This window comes from Dama dama, chromosome 4 (genome assembly GCF_033118175.1).
Source record: "Dama dama isolate Ldn47 chromosome 4, ASM3311817v1, whole genome shotgun sequence".
Classification (NCBI taxonomy): Eukaryota; Metazoa; Chordata; class Mammalia; order Artiodactyla; family Cervidae; genus Dama; species Dama dama.
Genome location: NC_083684.1, coordinates 63,476,181 through 63,497,362, shown reverse-complemented (window position 1 = coordinate 63,497,362; position 21,182 = coordinate 63,476,181). Strand labels below are relative to the sequence as shown.

Genomic DNA, 21,182 nt, shown 5'->3' with positions numbered 1-21,182 from the left:
TAAATTTCAGGAAGGGTGAGGGCAGTGGGGTGGCTGTGGTAACTAAGTGCTTGCTTTGATATGCTCCCTGCAGCAGAGACTCGGCTGTACTGAGGTACAGTGAGAAGAGCAGACTCCTTGTTCCTAGGTTCAGTGAGTATGAATGCAGCCTTTTTGGACAAGCAGCATTTGCAAATGTGTCCAGATCCTGGGAAACATTCCCGAGGGAGCTGCACGTCTTCAGGACTCTGGACAGCACAGATCCTGGTGACTGGGGCACAGGGGTCAGTCTGCGCCAGGGGAGGTGGAGCGCCCCCTGGGGACAGCGTTATGAACTGCAGCACAAGCGCTATGGGTGGGAACAGAGACAGACATGACACCGAATTGTATCCGAATGACACCAAGATGCCAGCTAGGGGGTGGTCCCAGGTGGGCTTTCCTGGTGGCTCAGACGGTAAAGAATCTGCCTGCAGTGCGGGAGACCTCGGTTTGATCCCTGGGTTGGGAAGATCCCCTGGAGGAGGGCATGGCAACCCAGTCCAGTATTCTTGCCTGGAGAATCCCCATGGACAGAGCAGCCTGGTGGGCTACAGTCCACGGGGTCGCAAAGAGTCGGACACGACTGCGTGACTAAGCACAACAACAGCTTCCCAGATGGCTCCGTAGGTAAACAATCTGCTTGTCAATGCAGGAGATGCCAGAGACGCTGGTGCCATCCCTGGGTCGGCACGATCCCCTGGAGGAGCAAATGGCAACCCGCTTCAGTATCCTTGTCTGGAAATTCCGTGGGCAAGGAGCCTGGTGGACTACAGTCCACAGAGCCGCAAAGAGCCTGAGGCGGCTGAGCACACAGGGCGTGTCTAAGATAGCCCCCTACCCCCAACAAAGGCTCCTCAGCACCCCCAGGGGCTCAAACACAGCCAGACTCGGACTCTGCGTTCACCCCTGGGATGCTTCCCTACATCCTTTTCATTCATCCGTCCTGAGTCCAGTCCTCAGACCCACACCCAGCATCCTTCCTAGGGCAGAATCTTGAGCTGCCTACCCACCTACCTACACGTACACACACATACCTACCGACCTCTCTTCTTCCTCCTCAACTTCCCCAACCCCATACCTACCCACCCACCCCCCTCTCACTTCCCCTCAGTATCTATCTTTGCCGTTTTAAGCTCAGGGGCAGTCAGCAGGTGCTCAACATCTGTTGAATTCAAGAAGTGTTGCAGAAGCTTGCAGAGTGTTTTTGTTTGTTTGCTTGTTTGTTTTTTTAAGGAATAGGCTCAGAGACAATCTGAACATTCTTAGGCAGAGAAGACAGATACAAGGATGACTGAAAAAAGGTTCTTGCAGATTCCAGTAACCCCTCATCTGCTGTCTGGCCGAGGGTTGGGGAAGGGTGGCTTGGATGAGAAGGCAGTTGCAAAGTAGAGTGGGGAGGTGCTCTGGTCACACGGAGGAGAGGTGGAAAGCTCAGAGGAGGTCCAATGAATCACCAGAAATTTGCGCATGGGGGGAAAAAAGTATACAGGTGGGGAAATGTTGGGGCAACTTCATTGTAAGTTCAGGAAAAACATTTTGGAAGAGACAGCCTCTGAGCTGAAAACGGTGAAAAAGGGCGCCAGTCACAGGAAGAGCATTCCTGGAAGAGGGGACAGCTTGCGTCATGTTCTTGAAGCGGAAACAAATTTGGTAGAGGTGAGAAACAGAGGAGGTAAGTATCATTGGAGAGAATGCAGGAAGTAAAGTGAAGTGGATTCAAAATGAGTTTGCAGGGATCATTGGGGGTTACACCTGGTCAAGTTCAGTGGGTTGAGGTGATTAGTTTAGATTTTTCTCCTTAATAGAATGAAATGCCATTGAAATGTTTGAGTAAGAGGGTGACTTGACCTGATCTGTATTTTAACAGTAACTCTGGTTGCTGTGTTGAAACGGCATTAGGGAGGGAGCAAAAATGGAAGCAGAGAACCATAGTCAGTATCCAGTGATAAACCATAATGGAAAAGAATCTGAAAAAGAATGTGCATATGTGCACAACAGACTCACTTTGCCATACAGCAGAAACTAACACATTGTAAATCAACTATACGTCAATAATTTTTTTTGCATTTTTTTTCATTTATTTTTATTAGTTGGAGGCTAATTACTTTAAAATATTGTAGTGGGTTTTGTCATACATTGACATGAATCAGCCATGGAGTTACATGTATTCCCCATCCCGATCCTCCCTCCCACGTCAATAATTTAAAAAAAAAAAAGGGAAGCAAGGAGAATCATTGAGATTTTTGTCATACAGATGAGTGGTAATGCAATAACTTCAGATATGCAGATAACACCACCCTTATGGCAGAAAGTAAAGAACTAAAGAGCCTCTTGATGAAAGTGAAAGAGGAGAGTGAATAAGTTGTCTTAAAGCTCAACATTCAGAAAACTAAGATCATGGCATCTGGTCCCATCACTCCATGGCAAACAGATGGGGAAACAGTGGCTGACCTCATTTTTCTGGGCTCTAAAATCACTGCAGATGGTGATTGCAGCCATGAAATTAAAAGACGCTTACTCCTTGGAAGGAAAGTTATGACCAACCTGGACAGCATAATAAAAAGCAGAGACATCATTTGTCAACAAAGGTCTGTCTAGTCAAGGCTATGGTTTTTCCAGTGGTCATGTATGGATGTGAGAGTTGGACTATAATGAAAGCTGAGTGCCGAAGAATTGATGCTTTTTTAACTGTGGTGTTGGAGAAGACGCTTGAGAGTCCCTTGGACTGCAAGGAGGTCCAACCAGTCCATCCTAAAGGAGACCAGTCCTGGGTGTTCATTGGAGGGACTGATGCTGAAGCTGAAACTCCAATACTTTGGCCACCTGATGCGGAGAGCTGACTCATTGGAAAAGACCCTGATGCTGGGAGGGATTGAGGGCAGGAGGAGAAGGGGACGACAGAAGATGAGATGGTTGGATGGCATCACCAACTCGATGGACATGGGTTTGGGCGGACTCCAGGAGTTGGTGATGGACAGGGAGGCCTGGCATGCTGCGGTCCATGGGGTCGCAAACAGTTGGACACAACTGAGTGACTGAACCGAATTGAATGGTGACTAGGGCCTGGAAAGTCATTCTCAATCAAGGGTGAATTTGTCAACAGGTGACAATGCCTGGAGATGTTTTTATTGTCACACCTGGGGTGCGGGGGCAGGGAGTAGAGAGTAGTGAGTAGAGAGGCCAGGAATGCTCCTCAATATTCTATACAACATGCAGGACAACTTCTACTCACCAGGACTGTCTGATTCGAAATGTCAATTATCTTGAGATTGTGAAATCTTAGACTAGGGTAATGAATGGAAGTGGGGATGGAGATAAGTGAGTAGATTTTTTTTATATATTTAAAAAGTTGAGGGCTTCCCCAGTGGCTCAGTGGTAAAGAATTCGCTTGGCAACACAGGAGACACAGGTTCGATCCCCGGTCCAGAAAGATCCCACATGCCTTGAAGAATGAGTGCCAAACTGTTGAGCCTGTGCTCTAGAGCCGAGAGCTGCAACTACTGAAGCCTGGGTGCCCTAGAGCCTGTGCTCTGCATCTAGAGAAGCCGCTGCAATGAGAAGCCCGCACGCTGCAACTAGAGAGCAGCCCCCACTCACTGCAGCTAGAGAAAAGCCCATGCAGCAACGAAGACCCAGCGCAACCAAAAATAAATAAAATTGTGTTTTGAAAAAAGTTGAACTGATGGGTCATGCAGATAGACCGTACATGGGACTGAGCCAAAGACATCAGAATGATGCTAGGATATAGGCAGATATTGGTACCAGAAACCATGACCTTTGGATCCCTGAAAAGCAGAAGAGCTCAGAGAAGCAGGCTATTTCTGAGATTACTGGCTTATTATAAAAGGATATATGTAACTCAGAACAGTCAGATGGAACAGGGCGAAGTATGGGGCACAGGGCAAAGTATGGGGAGAGGGCTCAGGGCTTCCATGCCTTCTCTTTGGGGACGTGTACCATTCTCCCCAAATCTTCACATATTCCCTGACCTAGAAGCATTCTGAACTCCATACTTCTGGGTTTTGTTTGTTTGTTTGTTTGTTTTTTAATGGAGGCTTCATTCCATAGGCACAGTTGATTAGATAACTGGCCAAGGGGATTGATTCAATTTCCAGCTCCTCTCCACTCCTGGGAGGTCAGGATTTGAATGGAAAATTCTAACCTTCTAATCACAGGGTTTCATTCTCCCTGAGAAACAGCCCTCATCCTTTTGTGCTTTCCAAAAGTCGCCCCATTAACAAACTCTGGTATGGTAGAAAGGGGTTTGTTAAGAATAACGAGACACCCATTTCTAGCTCTGAAGTGTTTTCACGAATTGAGGACAAGAGACCAAATTTTTTTTTTTTTTTAACAAAAGATGCTAGTATTGCTCTCATCACTCAGGAAATTTCAAGGGTTTGGGGAGCTGTGGGCCAGGAACCATGAACAAAGACCAAAATATGTATTTACTGGAAGTCACAGTATCACACGTAGCAAAGCTTTTTAAGGTCATGGAGGAAATAGGACATCTTGGGAGTGCAATCCTGATGCGTTCTAAGATTTAGGAGTCAGGGGAAGAGGCAGAACTATTAAAGATGAGGAAGAGTGTCTAGAAAGGTTGAAGGAAAACCAGGGAAGCATGGACCGGGGCTCGATCCCAGGGTCGGGAAGATCCCCCTGGAGAAGGGAATGGCACCCCACTCCAGTACTCTGGCCAGGAGAATTCCATGGACAGAGGGGCATACGGTCCACGGGGTTGCAAAGAGTCATCATGACTGAGCGACTAATACATCAGTGGTGTCTTCTGCGTGCCACGTGCAGCCCATCTCCAGCAGGCGCTTCGGAATGACAGCTCCAGGGGACACAGAGGCCGGACTGAAGCAGTGCTCCAGGAAGCAGGTGGGCAGGGGGCGACCAAGCACATCGCACGCTGCTGGGTGGGCAGCATCCAAGTGAGATGAGAACATAACTTACCTAGGGCTTTTACGCATTTGAGGTCTTCAGGGATCCTAACAGGAACAGTTTGAGTGATGTGAGGATGGAGGCAAGATGGGACCAGGAAAAGCAGGATGGGCAGAAAAGAAAGGACAGGTCCTGTGACCAGAAATACTTTTCCTGTGATGAGAAGAGTGGACCCTCAGGGTTTCCAGGAAAGCGGAGGAGGGGAGCTGATGGTCTCAGGACCACCTCCAGGAACCTCTTGGCAGCCGCCTGCGGAAGAGGATGGGTTGGTCCGTAAGCAGGGTCACTGAAGGGTCCCCTGGTCCCACTCAGTTTCCACTTGCCCCTGGCCACCTGACTACGGACGTAAGCTGCCCAGATGACCTCGCCTGGTACGGGAGGCCTCCTCACCTCCACATCTCAGGTATCAGCGCTGAGGTTCGAAGGCGTATCTAAGCCCGTGGGTGGCCCATGTTCATTGATGGGGGAATAGGAGACCTCTGGGTTGGTTCGGAGGAACAGGAGAGCCACAGATTGGCGTCTTTTGGGCCCTCTCTCTCCCTTTTTGGGCTCATGGCACAGCACGGAATAGTGCCGAGAAAGCCACAGAAGGCCTGAGATGTTGCCAGCCTCCTGGTTCCTGCTCCCGTTAGCCTCAGAGAGGCACGAAGATGCTCCAAGGTGGGGGCAAGACTAGATCTAAGCTTTGAGAGTGGGGAACTGCAGTTCTTGGCTCCTTCAGGGCAAGCCCCCAGCAGGACCCAGGCTTCTTCTCTCCTTCTCACTCCTCCCTCTGGGAGGCCCTTCCCCCTCTGTCCCTGGACACAAGGGTGTCCCCGAGAGAAAGCCCAGGAGGGGCAGTGGGGACCTGCAAGCAGATAAAGAGGACAGTGGATGTTATGAGCTGAACTGTGCTCCCTCGGCCTCCAAGTTCCTATGTTATGCCTTAACCCCCAGTGTCTCAGAATATATATTTGGAGATAGAATCTTTAAAGAGCTAATTCAGTTGAAATGAGGTCACAGGGCAGAGTCCCAGTCCAATATGACTGCTGTTCTTGTGAAGGACACACGCACACAGCCAGACCAGCTAAAGACTCGGAGAGAAGACGGCCATCTCCAAGTCAAGGAAAGAGACCTTGGAAGAAATCAACACTACTGACACCTTGACCTTGAACTTGCAGCCTCCAGAACTGTGAGGAAATGCATCTCTGTTGTTTAAGCCACTCATCCTGTGTGGTTTTATGACGGCAGATTAACACAGTGGATCCGAAGACAGGGATAGCTACATGTCATTTCCTCCAGGAAGCCCCTCCTGACTTCACCAGGAGGAAGTGAACACCCTTTCCCCAGGGCCAGGTGGGGACATCTGTCTCAGCATGTAGGGCGGGGCATTCATGAACACTTCAGTGCGTTTCTGTTTCTAAGGCTCTTGGTTTACCAAGCTAGGATCCCCCGAAGTCAGACGCTGTCTGATTTACCTACGTGTATTCCCCCTCCCCCATTCACAGCAGGACACCTGTCACACACAAGGTCCCAGGGCGTGGAGGTCAAGAGGGCAAATATGGCATCTATGCGACCAAAACAGAATCATTTCAAGGCGAGGGGAGCAACAGTCAAGACCTGGGGGAGTCACGCTGACTCTGCACAGCTCCCACGCCTCTTACACTGCCAAAGATGCCACCGTGGGCATCACCCTGGCTGGTGGTGGTGGTGTAGTCTCTAAGTCGTGTTTGACCCTTGTAGCCTTATGGGCTGTAGCCCGCCAGGCTCCTCTGTCCATGGGATTCTCCAGGCAAGAATACTGGAGTGGGTTGCCATTTCCTTCTCCAGGGGATCTTTCCAACCCAGGGATTGAACCCAAGTCTCTTGCCTTGCAGGCAGATTTTTTACCACTGAGCCACCAGGGATCCTGAGTTTTTATCACAACAGGTGTTACAAATGTATGTCATCCAACTGTGGGATAGAAGGGGAGATTGGGAAGCAGACAGAGATCTTGGGGGACCAGGCTCCAGTGAGCCCATCAGGGAGGGTGAAGGGGTAGGGACAGAGACCAGCCTGGGACTGCCAGATGTAGCCAAAAAAAAAAAAAAAAAAAATGCAAAGTGTTCAGTTAAAGCTGAATTTCAGATCTAAACAATGAATAATTTTAGTAGAAGCATATCTCACGCATGGGCTTCCCCAGTGGCTCAGCAGTAAAGAATCTGCCTGCAATGCACAAGACATAAGAGACTCAGGGTTTGATCCCTGGGTCGGGAAGATCCTCTGGAGGAGGGCACGGCAACCCACTCCAGTGTTCTTGCCTGGGAAATCCCACGGATGGAGGAGCCTGGTGGGCCACAGTCCATAAGGTTGCCAAGAGTCAGACATGACTGAAGCGACGGACCACGCCGCATGAATATCTCATGCTTATACTTCTGAGACATGCTTATACTAAAAAAAAACTATTATTTATCTGAAAGCCAATTTTAACTGGGCATTCTGCCTTTTATCTGGCAAGACCAGCACTGCTCCACCACCACCACCCTCCGCCCCAGAAATCCACTGCAGACACCAGGGGCCCCTGGAAGGATTTACTGGGGACTTTCACTTCTGCTTCCTTAATGACTCAGGGTCCAGTAGGAGAGCCCCCAGCCTCCACCCACCCAAAGCCAGGCCCCAAGGTTAGACACATGCCCTCCACCCCCTCCCCCAGAGATGACTGGAAAAGGTGACCAGCTCAGGGAGCCCAGACGCCAGGTGAGCCCCCCAGGAAAGAGTGAGTTCAAGTGGGTGCCAGGTGGTGGTGGGGAGAGTCCAGAAAAGGAAAAAGAGTCGTGTGGGTCTGTGCACCAGAAGCTCATTTCATGCATCAGTTCCCCGGGGCTCAGCTTCCGCCTTCTGCCCTTGCCCACTGCCCGTCAAAGCGTCTGGGGAATGAGTGTGTCCTAGGAACGTCCAAGTGCCTGAGATGTTGCTGCCACTGTTCTTGGCCATGCTGTGGGGTGGTGAGTGGATGGGGGTGGCCAGGAGGGGCCCGGGTTGAGGGTCGGGGCTGGGCTTGCAGCTTGAACCTCTGTCTCTCCCATAGGGTCGCAGGCTCTGGACTTATTCAAGCTGCAGGTGCAGGAGTCTGTGATGGTGCAAGAAGGCCTGTGTGTGGTCGTGCCCTGCTCCATCTTCTACCCCTCCAGAGGATGGATTCCCACCACCCCAGCTTACGGCTTCTGGTTCAGAGACCAGACCCCCAGGCCCAGTCTGCCAGTGGCCACCAACAAGCCAGGTCAGGACGTGGACACAGACACCTGGGGCCGATTCCAGCTCCTTGGCGATCCCAGCGAGAGCTGCTCCTTGCTCATCAGAGAGGCGCGCCTGGAGGACAGCTCACTGTACTTCTTCCGGTTCGAGAGAGGCGATTATGTGAAATATAATTTCATGGAATACAAGTTCTATTTGCAGGTGACAGGTATGGAACTGGCTGGAGCTGGAATGGGGCGGGTGGGGGGAACCCCTCCCCCACCTTCCCACACTGGGGAGGGGCTGTAGAGAACAGACCATGGGTGACCCCCCCGGAGTACCCCCCAATCCGGGGCTGACATCCCACCCTCTCTTGGTCCATCCCAGCCCTTACACAGAAGCCGGCGATCTATGTCCCCGAGATCTTGCAGCCCGGGCACCAGGTGACGCTCTTCTGTGCATTTAACTGGATCTTTGACGAATGTCCCGTCCCTACTCTCTCCTGGATCGGGAACACCGTCTCCGCCAACGGGGCCAGCCCGAGAACTTCGTACTTCTCAGAGCTCACCTTCACACCCAGACCCCAGGACCACAACACTGAGCTCACCTGCAGAGTGGACTTCTCCGGAGAGGGTGTGAGCACGCAGAACACCGTCCGGCTTAGCGTGGCCTGTGAGTTTCGGGGGCGGGAAGGACGTCAGGGTGCGCTCCAGGCTCGGGGGATGGGGAGGTGGAGAGAGGCGGCCGGGCGACGACCGACAGCTCTTGGCAGCCCGCGGGGAGGAAGGCGCGGAGTCTCGCGATGCTGGGCTGGGCCTTAGGAGGGAAAGGGGGCTGCCATGCGGTCCTCTGTCCGCAAGCGCATCTTGGGCACTCATGAGTCGCTTGTCTTCCCCGGGGACTGTCACACTTTCTTTTCCCTGAGGGGATGCTCTCTGGCGGTGGGAAATGTATCGTTCCTCCCCAAAGCCGGGTTTCCCTGACAGCTCAGCTGGTAAAGAATCCACCTGCAATGCAGGAGACCGCGGTTGGATTCCTGGATCGGTAAGATCCGCTGGAGAAGGGATAGATAGGCTACCCACGCCAATATTCTTGGGCTTCCCTTGTGGCTCAGCTGGGAAAAAAATCCGCCTGCGATGCGGGAGACCTGGGTTTGATCCCTGGGTTGGGAAGATTCTCCGGAGAAGGAAAAAGCCACCCAATCCAGTATTGTGGCCTGGAGAATTCCATGGACTGTATAGTCCATGGGATCGCAAAGAGTCGGACACGACTGAGCGACTTTCACTTTCCCCAAAGCCAACTCCCAATCCTCTTAACAGATGCCCCCAAAGACCTGGTTATCAGCATCTCCGACACTGATGAGCCAGGTACCGAGGGCCACTTGGGGGTGTCAGGAGGGCGGGGGGAGGGGTGGCGTTTCCCCCCCACAGTCTTTCTCTTGTTGTTTCTTTTTCTCTCCCTGCAGCTCTGGAGCCCAGGGGAGAGAGCCCACACCTGGAAGTCAAGAAAGGCCAGTCCCTGCGGCTGCTCTGTGCCGCGGACAGTTTGCCGCTGGCCACGTTGAGCTGGACCCTACAGGACAGAGTCCTCTCCTGGTCCCACCCCTTGGGATCCACAACTCTGGAGCTGGCACTACCCGGGGTGAAGGCCGAGGACGCGGGTCGCTACACCTGCCGGGCTGAGAACATGCTTGGCTTCTTGAGCCGCAGCCTGGACCTCTCAGTGCGGTGTGAGTGTGACCGGCAGGGAATGGACTGGGGCGCCGGCGAGGAGGCAAGGGGGCTGGGGGCAGAGTCCCAGGGCTCCGCAGGGACCTGGAACCCCAGGCCTGTGGAATTAAAGATGCTGCTTCCAGCTCTGACGGGAGGAGCGGGGAGTGTGGTGCCGAGGTGGAGGAGGGGGGGTGCGCCGGGATTTTCCCCACACCACCGAGCAACTCTCCCACATCAGCGGGCTGTCCTACAGCTCAACTCGGTCCTGATCCTGTCTACCTGGAGAGAGCATCAGTCAGACCCCCGCGGGTTAAGGGATGGGGCCCACCAGGCTGGCCCCGCCCCCACCCCAGCTGCCAGTCACAAGTCCAGGGTGTCACCTGTGCTTCCGACCGACCTGTAATTGATTGGGGGTTCCCATGATCTCCTCCTTGGGTTCCATGAATTTGCTTGAGCTGCTCAGAGAAATAGTTTGCTCACTAGATTACCGGTTTATTGTAACAGCCTCTAACTCAGAAACAGCCAGATGGAAGTGATGCTTAGGGCAAGGTATGGGGAAGGGGCACCTAACTTCCATACCCTCTTCCTGGGCGTCATGTTCCCCAAATCTCCATCTGTTCACCCCATTTGGGGAGGTGGTTATGGAGGCTTCCTTACATATGGGATTTCCCAGGCAACTAGGCAACTAGGGTGAGTTGCCACTTCCTCCTCCAGGGGATATTCCCGACCCAGGGATCGAACCTGGGTCTTCTGCATTAGCAGACAGATTCTTCACCACTGAGTCACCTGGGAAGCCCCCATTACATAGACACTTTGATTAAATCATCAGCCATTGGTGATTAAACTCAATCTCCAGTCCCCTTTCTTTCCCCTCCTCAGAGGTCAGGGGGGTGGGACTGGAAGTTTCAACCCTCAAATCACGTGGTCGGTTCCCCCAGCAACAAGCCCTCAGCCTTGGGCACTTCCAAAAGTCACTTCAAAAACGGAATACTCAGGAATGGTGGAAAGGGGTTTGTTATAAATAACAAGGCACCTTTATCATGCTCACCATTCAGGAAATCCAGGAGTTTTAGTAGCTCTGTGCGTGGAGTAGGGACGAAGACCAAAGACCTACTTATGTTACATGGCACTGTATCTCAGGGACCTGCCCTTCTTACCAGTCAGGTCCCTTGGGTTCCTCTTTGGAGAATCACTCAGAGGGTGATTCAACCCTCCTCCCCTCCCAGCCCTTCATCCTGGGGGGGACGGTCACTTGGCCCAGAAGGAAACCCCTGCGCTTAGAGCCAAGCGCCCCATCTCTGTTTCAGATGCCCCGGAGAACCTGAAAGTGGTGGTCTCGCGAGCAAACCACACAGGTACGGAAGGGCATCAGAGGAGCCGGGGCTTCTGGGTGCCACACTGGGGCACCGACGTCTGGCATAGCAGCAGGCAGGAGGGTTCCTGTGCCCTCCTCTCTTCATCCATCCTGCCTCTTCTCTCCCTAGCCCTGGAAAATTTGGAGAGCGGTGCATCTCTTCGGGTCCTGGAGGGCCAAAGCCTGCGTCTCCTCTGTGTTGCTCATGGCAACCCCCCCGTCCAGCTGAGCTGGACCCGACAGGGACAGACTCTGAGCCCCTCCCAGCCCTCAGATCCTGGGGTCCTGGAGCTGCCTCAGATACAAACAGAGCAGGAAGGGGAGTTCACCTGCCGGGCTCATAACCCGCTGGGCTCCCAAAATACCTCCCTGAGCCTCTCCGTGGTCTGTGAGTATGGGGGGCCCTGGGGACAGGATGCTGGGGTTCCAGGGAGGGGAGAGGCGCCCCTGATCCCTCCCATCTCTCCCCACAGCTCCCCCGCAGCTGCTGGGCCCCTCCTGCTCCCAGGAGGACGAGGGTCTGCGCTGCAGCTGCTCCTCCCGAGCCCGGCCGGCCCCCTCCCTGCGCTGGTGGCTCGGGGAGGGGCTGCTGGAGGGGGAGCTCAGCAACGCCTCCTTCGAGGTCAGCTCCGGCTCCGCCGGGCCCTGGGCCAACAGTTCCCTGAGCCTCCGCGAGGGGCTCAGCTCCGGCCTCAGACTCAGCTGCGAGGCCCTGAACGCCCACGGGGCCCAGAGCGGGTCTGTCCTGCTGCTGCCAGGTCAGGGGTGGGGAGGCGGGGGCTGAGAGGGACCGGGGCTGGCTCTTGTGGTTGAATCAGGAGCTGGGGGAGGGCGTGGACATGCCGGCCGCTTAGTCCCTCAGTCCTGTCCGACTCGGCAACCCCATGGAATATATAGCCCACCAGGCTCCTCTGTCCGTGGGATTCTCCAGGCACGAATACTGGAGTGGGTTGCCATTTCCTTCCCCAGGGGATCTTCCCCACCCAGGGATCGAACCCAGGTCTCCCGCATTGCAGGCGGATTCTTTACCGTCTGAGCCACCAGGGAGGCCCCTTGGGATGCAGAGGGGAAATTTAAATCGGAAAGCCTGACATCTGGGCATGGGGTGTAGTGGAATTTCCAAGAAGTCGATGGGAAGGGGCTGCAGGGGAAACCTCTGGCATGGGAGCCACAAGACTGAGCGCCTAGTGGTGGGCGGGACATGAGGACCCACGTGGATGGGACGGGCTCAGAAACGGCTGAGCGTTTCCGTGCAGATGAGAAGGGACTCGCCTCCAGAGCGTTCTCCAGCGGAGTCTCTCTAGGGACTGGCGTCACCACCCTCCTCTTCCTCTGCTTCATCCTGATCCTGTGAGTTAGGAGCGAGGGGAGGGGGGGGAAGCGATGGGGCGTGGAATCTGGGGCACCCCGGGGAAAGGGGCGGGACCCGGGCGCACACCAAGGCGGAGGCGGGATGTTTCCTCAGCGTGAGGGCTCTGAGGAAGAAATGGACCCAGGCAGAGGTCCCGGTCCCTGCCCCGGCCCCGGCTCCGGCCCCCGGAAAGGCTCCTCGGTCCAGGTTCTCACGCAGGAGCACGATCCTGGATTACATCAACGTGATCCCTAAGGCCAGCCCCCTGGTGAGTGCTCCCAAGTCGCTGCCTCCTGGTCCCCTGCTCTGACTTCTGTATGCGCTGCTCCCCAGCCCTGTCCCCGACTTTCCTCACAGTGGAACAGGCCCGGGTGTTGGACTCAAACCCTGATTCTGGCACATAACTTCTAGGAGACCTTGACCATATCCCTCCCTCCTGCTGAGCCTCTGTTGCTTCCTCCTTGAGAGCCAGTTTGAGGATTACAACACATGCTATTGCTTAGTAGGTGGCAGCTATTTCCCTATCACCACTACGACATGACTGAGTACAATGAATGTCACAATGATTCATATCACTGAGGGGTGGTATGTCCTAGTGATGATTAAGGGCAGGGCTCTGAAGTCAGCCTGCCGGGGTTCCTTCCTGCTTCGTACGCTGCGTATTCTGGGATGAGTCACTTAACTTCTCCGTGCCTCAATTTAACTGTAAAAAGGGGATAATAGTAGTACAGACCATGTAGGCTTATTCTGGGTGCTTGATACGCTCATTTTCTACCCATAAAACATTGAGTACCAAGTACCTAATAAGTGTTGGGTAAATGCTGGATATTTTCAGGAGAGAACATGTAGATGCTGACGACTCTAAAAGTTACATTTCCCACTCATTCCTCAACTCTAGACTCACAGCCAACTCTCTAGGCAGCGTCTATTCGGATGTTTAACAGTCATTTCAAACTTTTCCTGTCCAAAATCAAACTCGTGACTAAGTACCACTTAATTCCCTTCTCCTCCACCCTCTGCATCTCAGCAAAGAGCCCACATTGGCCCAACCGCTCAAGCCTCCAGCCTTAAAGTCAGTCCCACAGTCATGTCCAACTCTTTGTGATCTCATGGACTGTAGCCCACCAGGCTCCTCTGTCCTTGGAATTCTCCAGGCAAGAGTACTGGAGTAGATTGCCATTTCCTTCTCCAGGGTACTACCTGACCTAGGGATTGAACCCTGGTCTCCTGCATTGCAGGCAGACTCTTTACCAACTGAGTTACTCGGAAGTACAAGCCTCCAGCCTTAAAGTCACTTCTTACTCCTCTCTTTTTTATCCTCCCACAATTGATCCATCAGCACATCTCTTCTCAAATCTATCCAAACCACTTCTCCCCACCTCGGTTGGATAGAGCTTAGGGACAAAGAGAAACAAAAAAGTGAAAAAAGCCAATTTCAAATGGTCACCTACACGGTGACCACGTGTGAAACACTCTCCAATGTTACGATTGTAGAGATAGAGGACAGGTTAGTAGTTGTGAGGGATCCGGGATGGGAGGATGATGAGAAGGGAGGTTTTGGATGTGGGAGGGAGATGTATGTGTTGAAGAAGCACTTCTGTTTTGTGGTGGTCCTCACACCAATCTACCTGCATTAGTCAGTTCACTAGGGCGGCCATAGCAAAGAGCCACAGGCTGGAGGCTTAAACAACAGACTTCTGTTTATAGTTTGTTCCTGTCCCAAGACAAGAGGTGAGCTTAGGGAGGGCAGAGTCTTTGTTTCACTGCCTGATGTGATCCCAGTTTCTTAATTAGTACCTGGCACTGGGCAGGCACTCAAGTATTTGTTGAATGAAGGAAGGAAGGCAGGATGATCATTTCCACCCCCCGCCCCCTTATGCTTAGAAACAGAAAGCCAAACCAAGCAGTCCTTCCCAGCCTCCTCCAGATGGTCACTCCCTGGAAGCCAGAAAGAACCAGAAGGAGCTCCATCTCGTCTCCCACAACTGTCCAGGACCCAAGTCATCCCCACAAGCCTCAGAAGCAGAGAACAGCCAAGAGGAGCTCCATTACGCTGTCCTCAACTTCCCAGGCCTCAGACCATGGGAGACCCAGAGACCCAAGGGCACGCACCCAGAGTACGCTGAAATCCAGTTCCACTGAGGGTCTACTGGGCCAGAGGACGTGGATCCAGGCCAGGGAGAGAGGCAGGGCAATTGGGAAGAGAACAGAGGGTGGTCTCTCTCTCTCTCTCTAATCCTTGGAGGATGGGTCATCCTATCCCAGACCCTAGCATTTTGGAGCAGCTTGATGAATGTCTCCAGAGTTGTTGTTCAATCGCTCAGTTGTGTCCGACTCTTTGCGACGCCATGGACTGTAGCCCTCCAGGCTTTCTTGTCCTTCACCATCTTCTGGAGTTTTCTCGGACTCATGTCCATTGAGTCGGTGATGCCATCCAATCATCTCATCCTCTGTTGCCCCCTTCTCCTCCTGCCCTTACTTCTCCAAATACACTCTTCTGAGCAAGCAAAAGCTTTTCCGGGGAGAAACCCAGGCCCCGCCCCAGCTGATTACTCACAGTCTCAGTTTCTCAAGGGCTGGGAGGGCCTTTAGAGAGGATGAGGCACTCCTGTTTGTGAGGTTGCCCAGACAACCTCATGGCTCAAGTCTGGGCCGCTGCGGGCTTTGATGGCACCTGTGAGCCGAGAGTGTTTTTTACATTTTAAATGGTTCAAGGGAAAAAAAAAATCAAAAGAAGGATGTTTTATGATGCATGGAAATGACTTGAGATTCAAATTTCAGTGTCCCTAAATAAAGCTTTATTGGAGCGCAGTCACGCCCATTTTTTTTCTGTATTGCCTATGACTGATTTCAGGCAGAATGGAGTCGTTACCTTTCTAAGCCTAAGAAAGCTAGCCTTTAGTTAGGAAAAGTCTGTTGTTGTTGTTTAGTTGTTTTCCTTTTTCTTCTGCTTCTTCTTTTGGAATGGTAGGCACCTTTAAACAAAAATTTTTTTTAATTACAGTATAGTTGGTTTACAATGTTGCGTTAGATCACAGTGATTCAGTTATATATATATGGGAAAGAATATGAAAAAGAATACATATACGTATGAGTCACTTTATTGTACAGGAGAAATTAAACACAACATTGTAAATGAACCATACTTGACTAAAATAAAAAAAAAAAAACTTTCTAAAGACAATAAGAGGACTTGGAGTAACTAAACTTTTATGTGAAATGTATAAGGTCAAGTTCATCTAGCCCTTCAAGTAAGCATGATTATAACCTATATAAAATAAATTCCTCCAACATATAGTATGATTCTGGGATTAAGTTTTTAGTGAATTTTCAATAAATAACTGATGAAAACTTTTTAAAAAAGGTTATTATGACAAAGAGGTGGCACAAGAGAATTTGGAGGAATGAAAAAAAAAAAAACATGATCTTGTTACCAGTGACAGTTACACAGCTCTATGCATCTGTCAAAACTCGGAACTGCATACCAAAAAGAGTGCATTTTACTGTACTTGAAAGAAGGTAAATAATACAAATGCAAAATGTTTTGAGCACTTTTTAAAAGATTGTGAGAATTTAAATGATTTAATGCAAATATCTCAGTGATCTCCCTTTCTGGGGCCCTTCACCTCCAGACTCCCACTGCCACTTCAGCAGACTTTTCTAGCAAATCCTGACTACCAAGCAATACAAAAAGCAATCATGGAGATTTCTCTGGTGGTCCAGTGGCTAAGCCTCCATCTCCCAATGCAAGGGGCCTAGGTTCCATCTCTGGTCAGGGAACTAGAACCCACATGCTGTACCAAAGATCCCAAATGCCACAACTAAGACCCAGCACAGCCAAATAATTTTTTAAAAATAACATTTAAAAATCTTAGGGGAAAAAAAAAAGCAATCATGAGAGCCACATAAACCCAGGGGCACTCACTCAGCACAGACTTCAGACCACAAATCTGACCCCTAAACTCAGTCTCACTCCAGTAACCTCTTGCCAAGCATCCCGGCCATTTCTGAGGATAGAGGAAAACCCCAAGACCGGAAGGGCTGCTAAGTTGGAGGTGTTGAACGAGTTGGTAAGGCTCAAGGGAGGGAGAGAAGAAGGCGCCCAAAGGTCTCCTGCAGGGAGAGGGACGGAAGGAACTTAAGGGAATCCTTGAGCCCCGTGGGCTAGGAAGGCCCTGAAGATCGAATCTTGGGACTTTGGCAGTCGGAGGCCTGTAGGGGGCAGTGGAAGGAAGAGCTTCGTCGTTAAAACTGGCTGCGTGCTTAGTTGCTCAGTCCTGTCCGACTCTTTGCGACCCCAAGCACTCGCCCGCCAGGCTCCACTGTCCACGGGATTTTTCAGGCAAGAATACTGGAGTGGGTTGCCATTTCCTCCTCCAGGGGATCTTCTGGAGCCAGGGATTGAATCCATGGCTCCTGTGTTGGCAAGTGGATTCTTAACCCACTGAGCCATCAGGAAAGTCCAATGAGCTTCCCTAGAGGACCAAGAAGACCCCTGCATGGGCCTCCCCTCAGCCTGGAGACCCCTCTCCCTTTCTAGCTTCGCTCAGCATCCTGGTCTACGCTGCCACAGCGCCGGGAAGCAGACGGGACACCGCTAAAGACCCGGGCAAAACCCTCCGTTACAGCCCTGGCGCTGAAAGGAAACAGCCAATCAGAGGGCGAGAGAGAGAGACTTGTGCTCAGAAATGTAGCCAATCAAAGAATGAGGGTGCTAGCCTCCTGGGGTGCTAGCCTCGCTCTGCTTCCGAACCCCACCTGGATCTGACAGCCGGAGGAAGAGGGCTGGGAAGCAATGCGAGTTCACCCGCCAATCAGAGCTGAGGATGACGCCTCGCGCTGTCCTACAAAACAAGGAGTGGGCGGAGCTCAAGCCGATGACTGCCCCTTCTCCCAACAAATCGGAAACGTGCTTCCCTCCAGATGCAGGTGTTGATTGGCCACTTTTCAGAATTTGCCTGTCAATTTTGGAAGCTAGGCGAAGCGTATTTCCTTAGAGACACATAAGCCCGCCTCCGCTCTCCTAGCTCCGGGAGGAGGGCCTTAAAGGGCCAGGTACCTGGTAAGGTTGCCAGGAGAAATATCGATAACCTCAGATATGCAGATGACACCATCCTTATGGCAGAAACTGAAGAAGAATTAAAGAGCCTCTTGATGAAAGTGAGAGAGTGAAAAAGTTGACTTAAAGCGCAACACTCAGAAAACTAAGACCATGGCATCCGGTCCCATCACTTCATGGCAAATAGATGGAGAAACAGTGGAAACTGGCAAACTTAATTTTTTTGGTTTCCAAAATCACTGCAGATGGTGACTGCAGCCATGAAATTAAAAGACGCTTACTCCTTGGGAGAAAAGTTATGACCAACCTAGACAGCATATTAAAAAGCAGAGATGTTACTTTGCCAACAAAGGTCCGTCTAGTCAAGATTATGGTTTTTGCAGCAGTCATGTATGGATGTGAGACTTGGACTATAAAAAAAGCTGAGTGCTGAAGAATTGATGCTTTTGAACTATGGTGTTGGAGAAAACTCTTGAGAATCCCTTGGACTGCAAGGATTTCCAACCAGTCCTTCGTAAAGGAAATCAGTCCTGAATATTCATTGGAAGGACTGATGGTGAAGCTGAAACTCTAATACTTTGGCCACCTGATTCAAAGAGCTGACTCATTGGAAAAGACCCTGACGCTGGAAAAAATTGAAGGCGGGAGAAGGGGACGACGGAGGATGGGATGGTTGGATGGCATCACTGACTCAATGGACATGCATTTGAGTAAACTCTGGGAGTTGGTGATGGACAGAGAGGCCCGGCAGGCTGTGGTCCTTGGGGTCATGAAGAGTCAGACACAACAAATGAACTGACTGACTGACTTGTAAGTGACGAGGTCGGACCCTGATCGCAGAAATAGGAGGAACCGTTACGAAACAAAACCAGAAGAAGTGCCGTTATGCTGGGACTGAGTTTTATGTTGCAAAAAAACAGACTTAAGTTTGTTCTATGGCAAGAGCTGGTAAAAAGCAAAGCGAGGATTCGAACCATCATTTTGGAGCCCTGTTCAACAAAAACTTCTTCTTTGGGATAGACTGTACCCGGAATAATGAGACCTGAATGCTAATCATAGCTGCCAGAAAAGAAAGTCAGCTTTCTTGATAAAATCTTTTCTATTCCAGCCACCTGGCCTTTGCGCGCACCATTTCTTCTACGTCCATTCACTCTAGACCTAGTCTAAAGGCCCCTCCTTTAAAAACAAGCAAACAAAAAAACCCTCCCCTATCTTCTTCTCCAGCCTGTAGCAAGCGAGCAACTGTTTTCCTGGCCCCCGACTTGACCCTCCACCTCCTGGCCTCCAGGCTATGTTTAACCCACTTCCAGCTCTCACTGTCCTGTCCCTCCCAGTGTCCCAGCTTCCATCACCCCAGAATGCTACCGTGGATTTCACCCCCTCAAACCTTGAGAGCCCTTGAAGAGCAGCTACTGGTTCAGCATCTACCTGGAGTCCCCAGCATCATGTAGAGTTAGCTCAAGAGAACTCGGAAAATGAAAGCTACTCTCCGATTTCTCATCCTTACAGTGGGATGTTGTGAGCTTTTATAAGAAAATTCATATTCAAAGGCGTCGCTCAGGTTGAAAACTTTGCATCATCCTTGATTCCCCATTACTCACCTCCAGCAGCCCTACAGCAAATCCTGATGGTCTCCTTCCAAAATACATTGTAAATGCACTCACATCTTCCCATCCCCATTAACCACACCATCCTTGAGGTTGTCACCACTTGCCTAGAGGATGACAGCATTCTCTCTAGGCTTCCTGCTTCCAGGCTTATGCCCCACCACAATCCACTCCCCAAATGGCAGGCACAGTGCTCTTCTTAAAACATAAATTATGTCACACCTCTGCCTCCAAACGTTCAAAGTCATATCAATGTTCCAGAATTAAATTTTAAAAATTCCATAGTCTTCACTGCAGCCTATAAGGTATTATACAATCTAGCTTCTACTTGTGTCTCCATTAAAAGCAGACTGGAGGTGGGGTTCAAATCCCAGTTGTGCTATTTACCTGCTCTGTGACCTTGAGTAACTTACTTAGCCTCTCTGAGGCCCAGTTTGAACCTTTGTGAAATGAGGACTAATAAATTGGAATTATTAATTTAAAAAGACCTCTGTTTTATTAAAAGGAAAAAAACTTACTAGTAGTCCTCCAAGCTGTCAAAGTTGTGAAAAACAAGGAAAGACTGAAATGGCTGCAGATCAGAGGTGACTGAGATGTGATGATTCAGTGAGACCCTGCACTGGATTCTGGAACAGAAAAAAAGAGGATGTTCGTGTAAAAACTGGAAAAATCCAAATCACATCTGAGTTTTAGTTAAGGGTCATGTAGGGGGACTTCCCTTGTGGTCTAGTGGCTAAGACTCTGAACTCCCAATGTTGGGGACCCTGGTTCGATCCCTGATCAGGGAACTAGATCCCTAAGACCCAGCGCAATCAAATAAATAACTAAAATAAATACTTTTTAAAAGAGCTAAGCTAATTTCTTAGCTGTAACAAATGTTCCACGACCAGGTAAGGAAATAAGAAGGCTGGAAGCAGGGTGAGTTACAAAGTTATCTTTGTAATTTTTCTGTAAATGTGAAGGTATTCCAAAATTTAAAAAAATTTTTAAAAATAGACCTGTTCATCTCCTAGCTTATTGCTTCCCAGTCCCTCAAACACTATGTTTGTTTCACCCTGAAGGACCTTTGCACCTGCTGGTCTCTCTACCAGAACACTCAGTTCCCAGGTCGGCTGGCTCCATCCCACAAGTAGCCTTCTCTAACCATCTTAACTAAAATAACCCCCTGAGCCTTTGTATCCCTTGTCCTGTCTTTACACCTCCACGGCCCTCCTTCGTGTAGGAAATGTATATTTGTGCCTTGTGTGATGCTCACCCAGCATGTAAGTTTCATAAGCGTGCATCTATTTTGTCCGGCGCCCAACCTGGCGCTGACTGCAGGCACTGAATCATATTTCTTAAATAAATACATAGAAGAATCCCATTGCTTCTCAATAAAAACTACCAAGATAAAAAACACTCATTGGTTGAGACGAATTTTAGTCCAGATCGTGTGTTGACTACTTTACACACGCAACATATCCTTTAAAGCTCACGAGATCCTATAAGGTAATATTAGCCCTGTCAAAGGGAAGTCAAAGACAGAGGTTAGAATGAAATCCAGCCTCTAAGATTCCCAACCCAATTACTAACCCCTCTGCCCCCGGGAGCATCCAATGTCCAGATTCCCCTAAATGCTCCTTTAGTCCTAGAGTATACCATCGGCCCCACCCCAACTCCGTCCAGGACGCGGTCCAGGAACACAGATGAAGAAAGAGGAGGCCAGGGTCTTCTAGACCTGAGGAAGGAAGGGCTGGGGGCCTGCACTCCTAGGTCTGAGGGAGGAGGGGGCTCGGGGCCGGGCTCTTTGGTCTCGAGGAGGTGGATGCTGCAACAAGTGCGGTTGAAGCAACTATAACGGCCAGAACTCAACCCCCGAACGCTTTCACGCGACTCAGCACTACCCGCGCGACCTGGCCCCGCAAGCCACGCCCACAAACCACGCCCAGCAAGCCACGCTCCGGCCCGC

General features: G+C 51.0%; 1 protein-coding gene and 1 long non-coding RNA gene across 4 annotated transcripts in view; one reads left to right on the top strand and one right to left on the bottom strand.

Annotated features, from left to right (window-relative positions):
- The first annotated feature begins 1,209 nt into the window (after nt 1–1,209).
- Nucleotides 1,210–15,871, top strand: SIGLEC10 (sialic acid binding Ig like lectin 10). Of its 3 annotated transcripts, none has more exons than XM_061139993.1 (11): nt 1,493–1,690; nt 8,006–8,380; nt 8,539–8,823; nt 9,471–9,518; nt 9,617–9,880; nt 11,171–11,218; nt 11,348–11,605; nt 11,691–11,975; nt 12,474–12,567; nt 12,683–12,836; nt 14,453–15,871. In XM_061139993.1, the coding sequence occupies exons 1-11, from the start codon at nt 1,516–1,518 to the stop codon at nt 14,708–14,710; spliced, it is 2,244 nt and encodes a 747-aa protein (XP_060995976.1). In that variant the 5' UTR covers nt 1,493–1,515; the 3' UTR covers nt 14,711–15,871. The 3 variants fall into 3 exon arrangements, 2 of the variants coding, with proteins under 2 accessions (XP_060995976.1, XP_060995977.1); XM_061139994.1 differs by lacking the exon at nt 1,493–1,690 and adding an exon at nt 7,751–7,922 and having other exon boundaries at nt 14,453–15,867; XR_009692503.1 differs by lacking the exon at nt 14,453–15,871 and having other exon boundaries at nt 1,210–1,690; nt 11,691–11,955; nt 12,683–12,701.
- Nucleotides 9,113–21,182, bottom strand: part of LOC133054738 (uncharacterized) — a 26,560-nt gene continuing 14,490 nt past the window's right edge. The window contains exons 4-5 of the long non-coding RNA XR_009692504.1: nt 19,753–19,860; nt 9,113–9,158 (exon numbers count right to left, since the gene is read on the bottom strand). This is a non-coding gene — a long non-coding RNA (uncharacterized LOC133054738). The remainder of the gene's footprint in view (nt 9,159–19,752; nt 19,861–21,182) is intronic.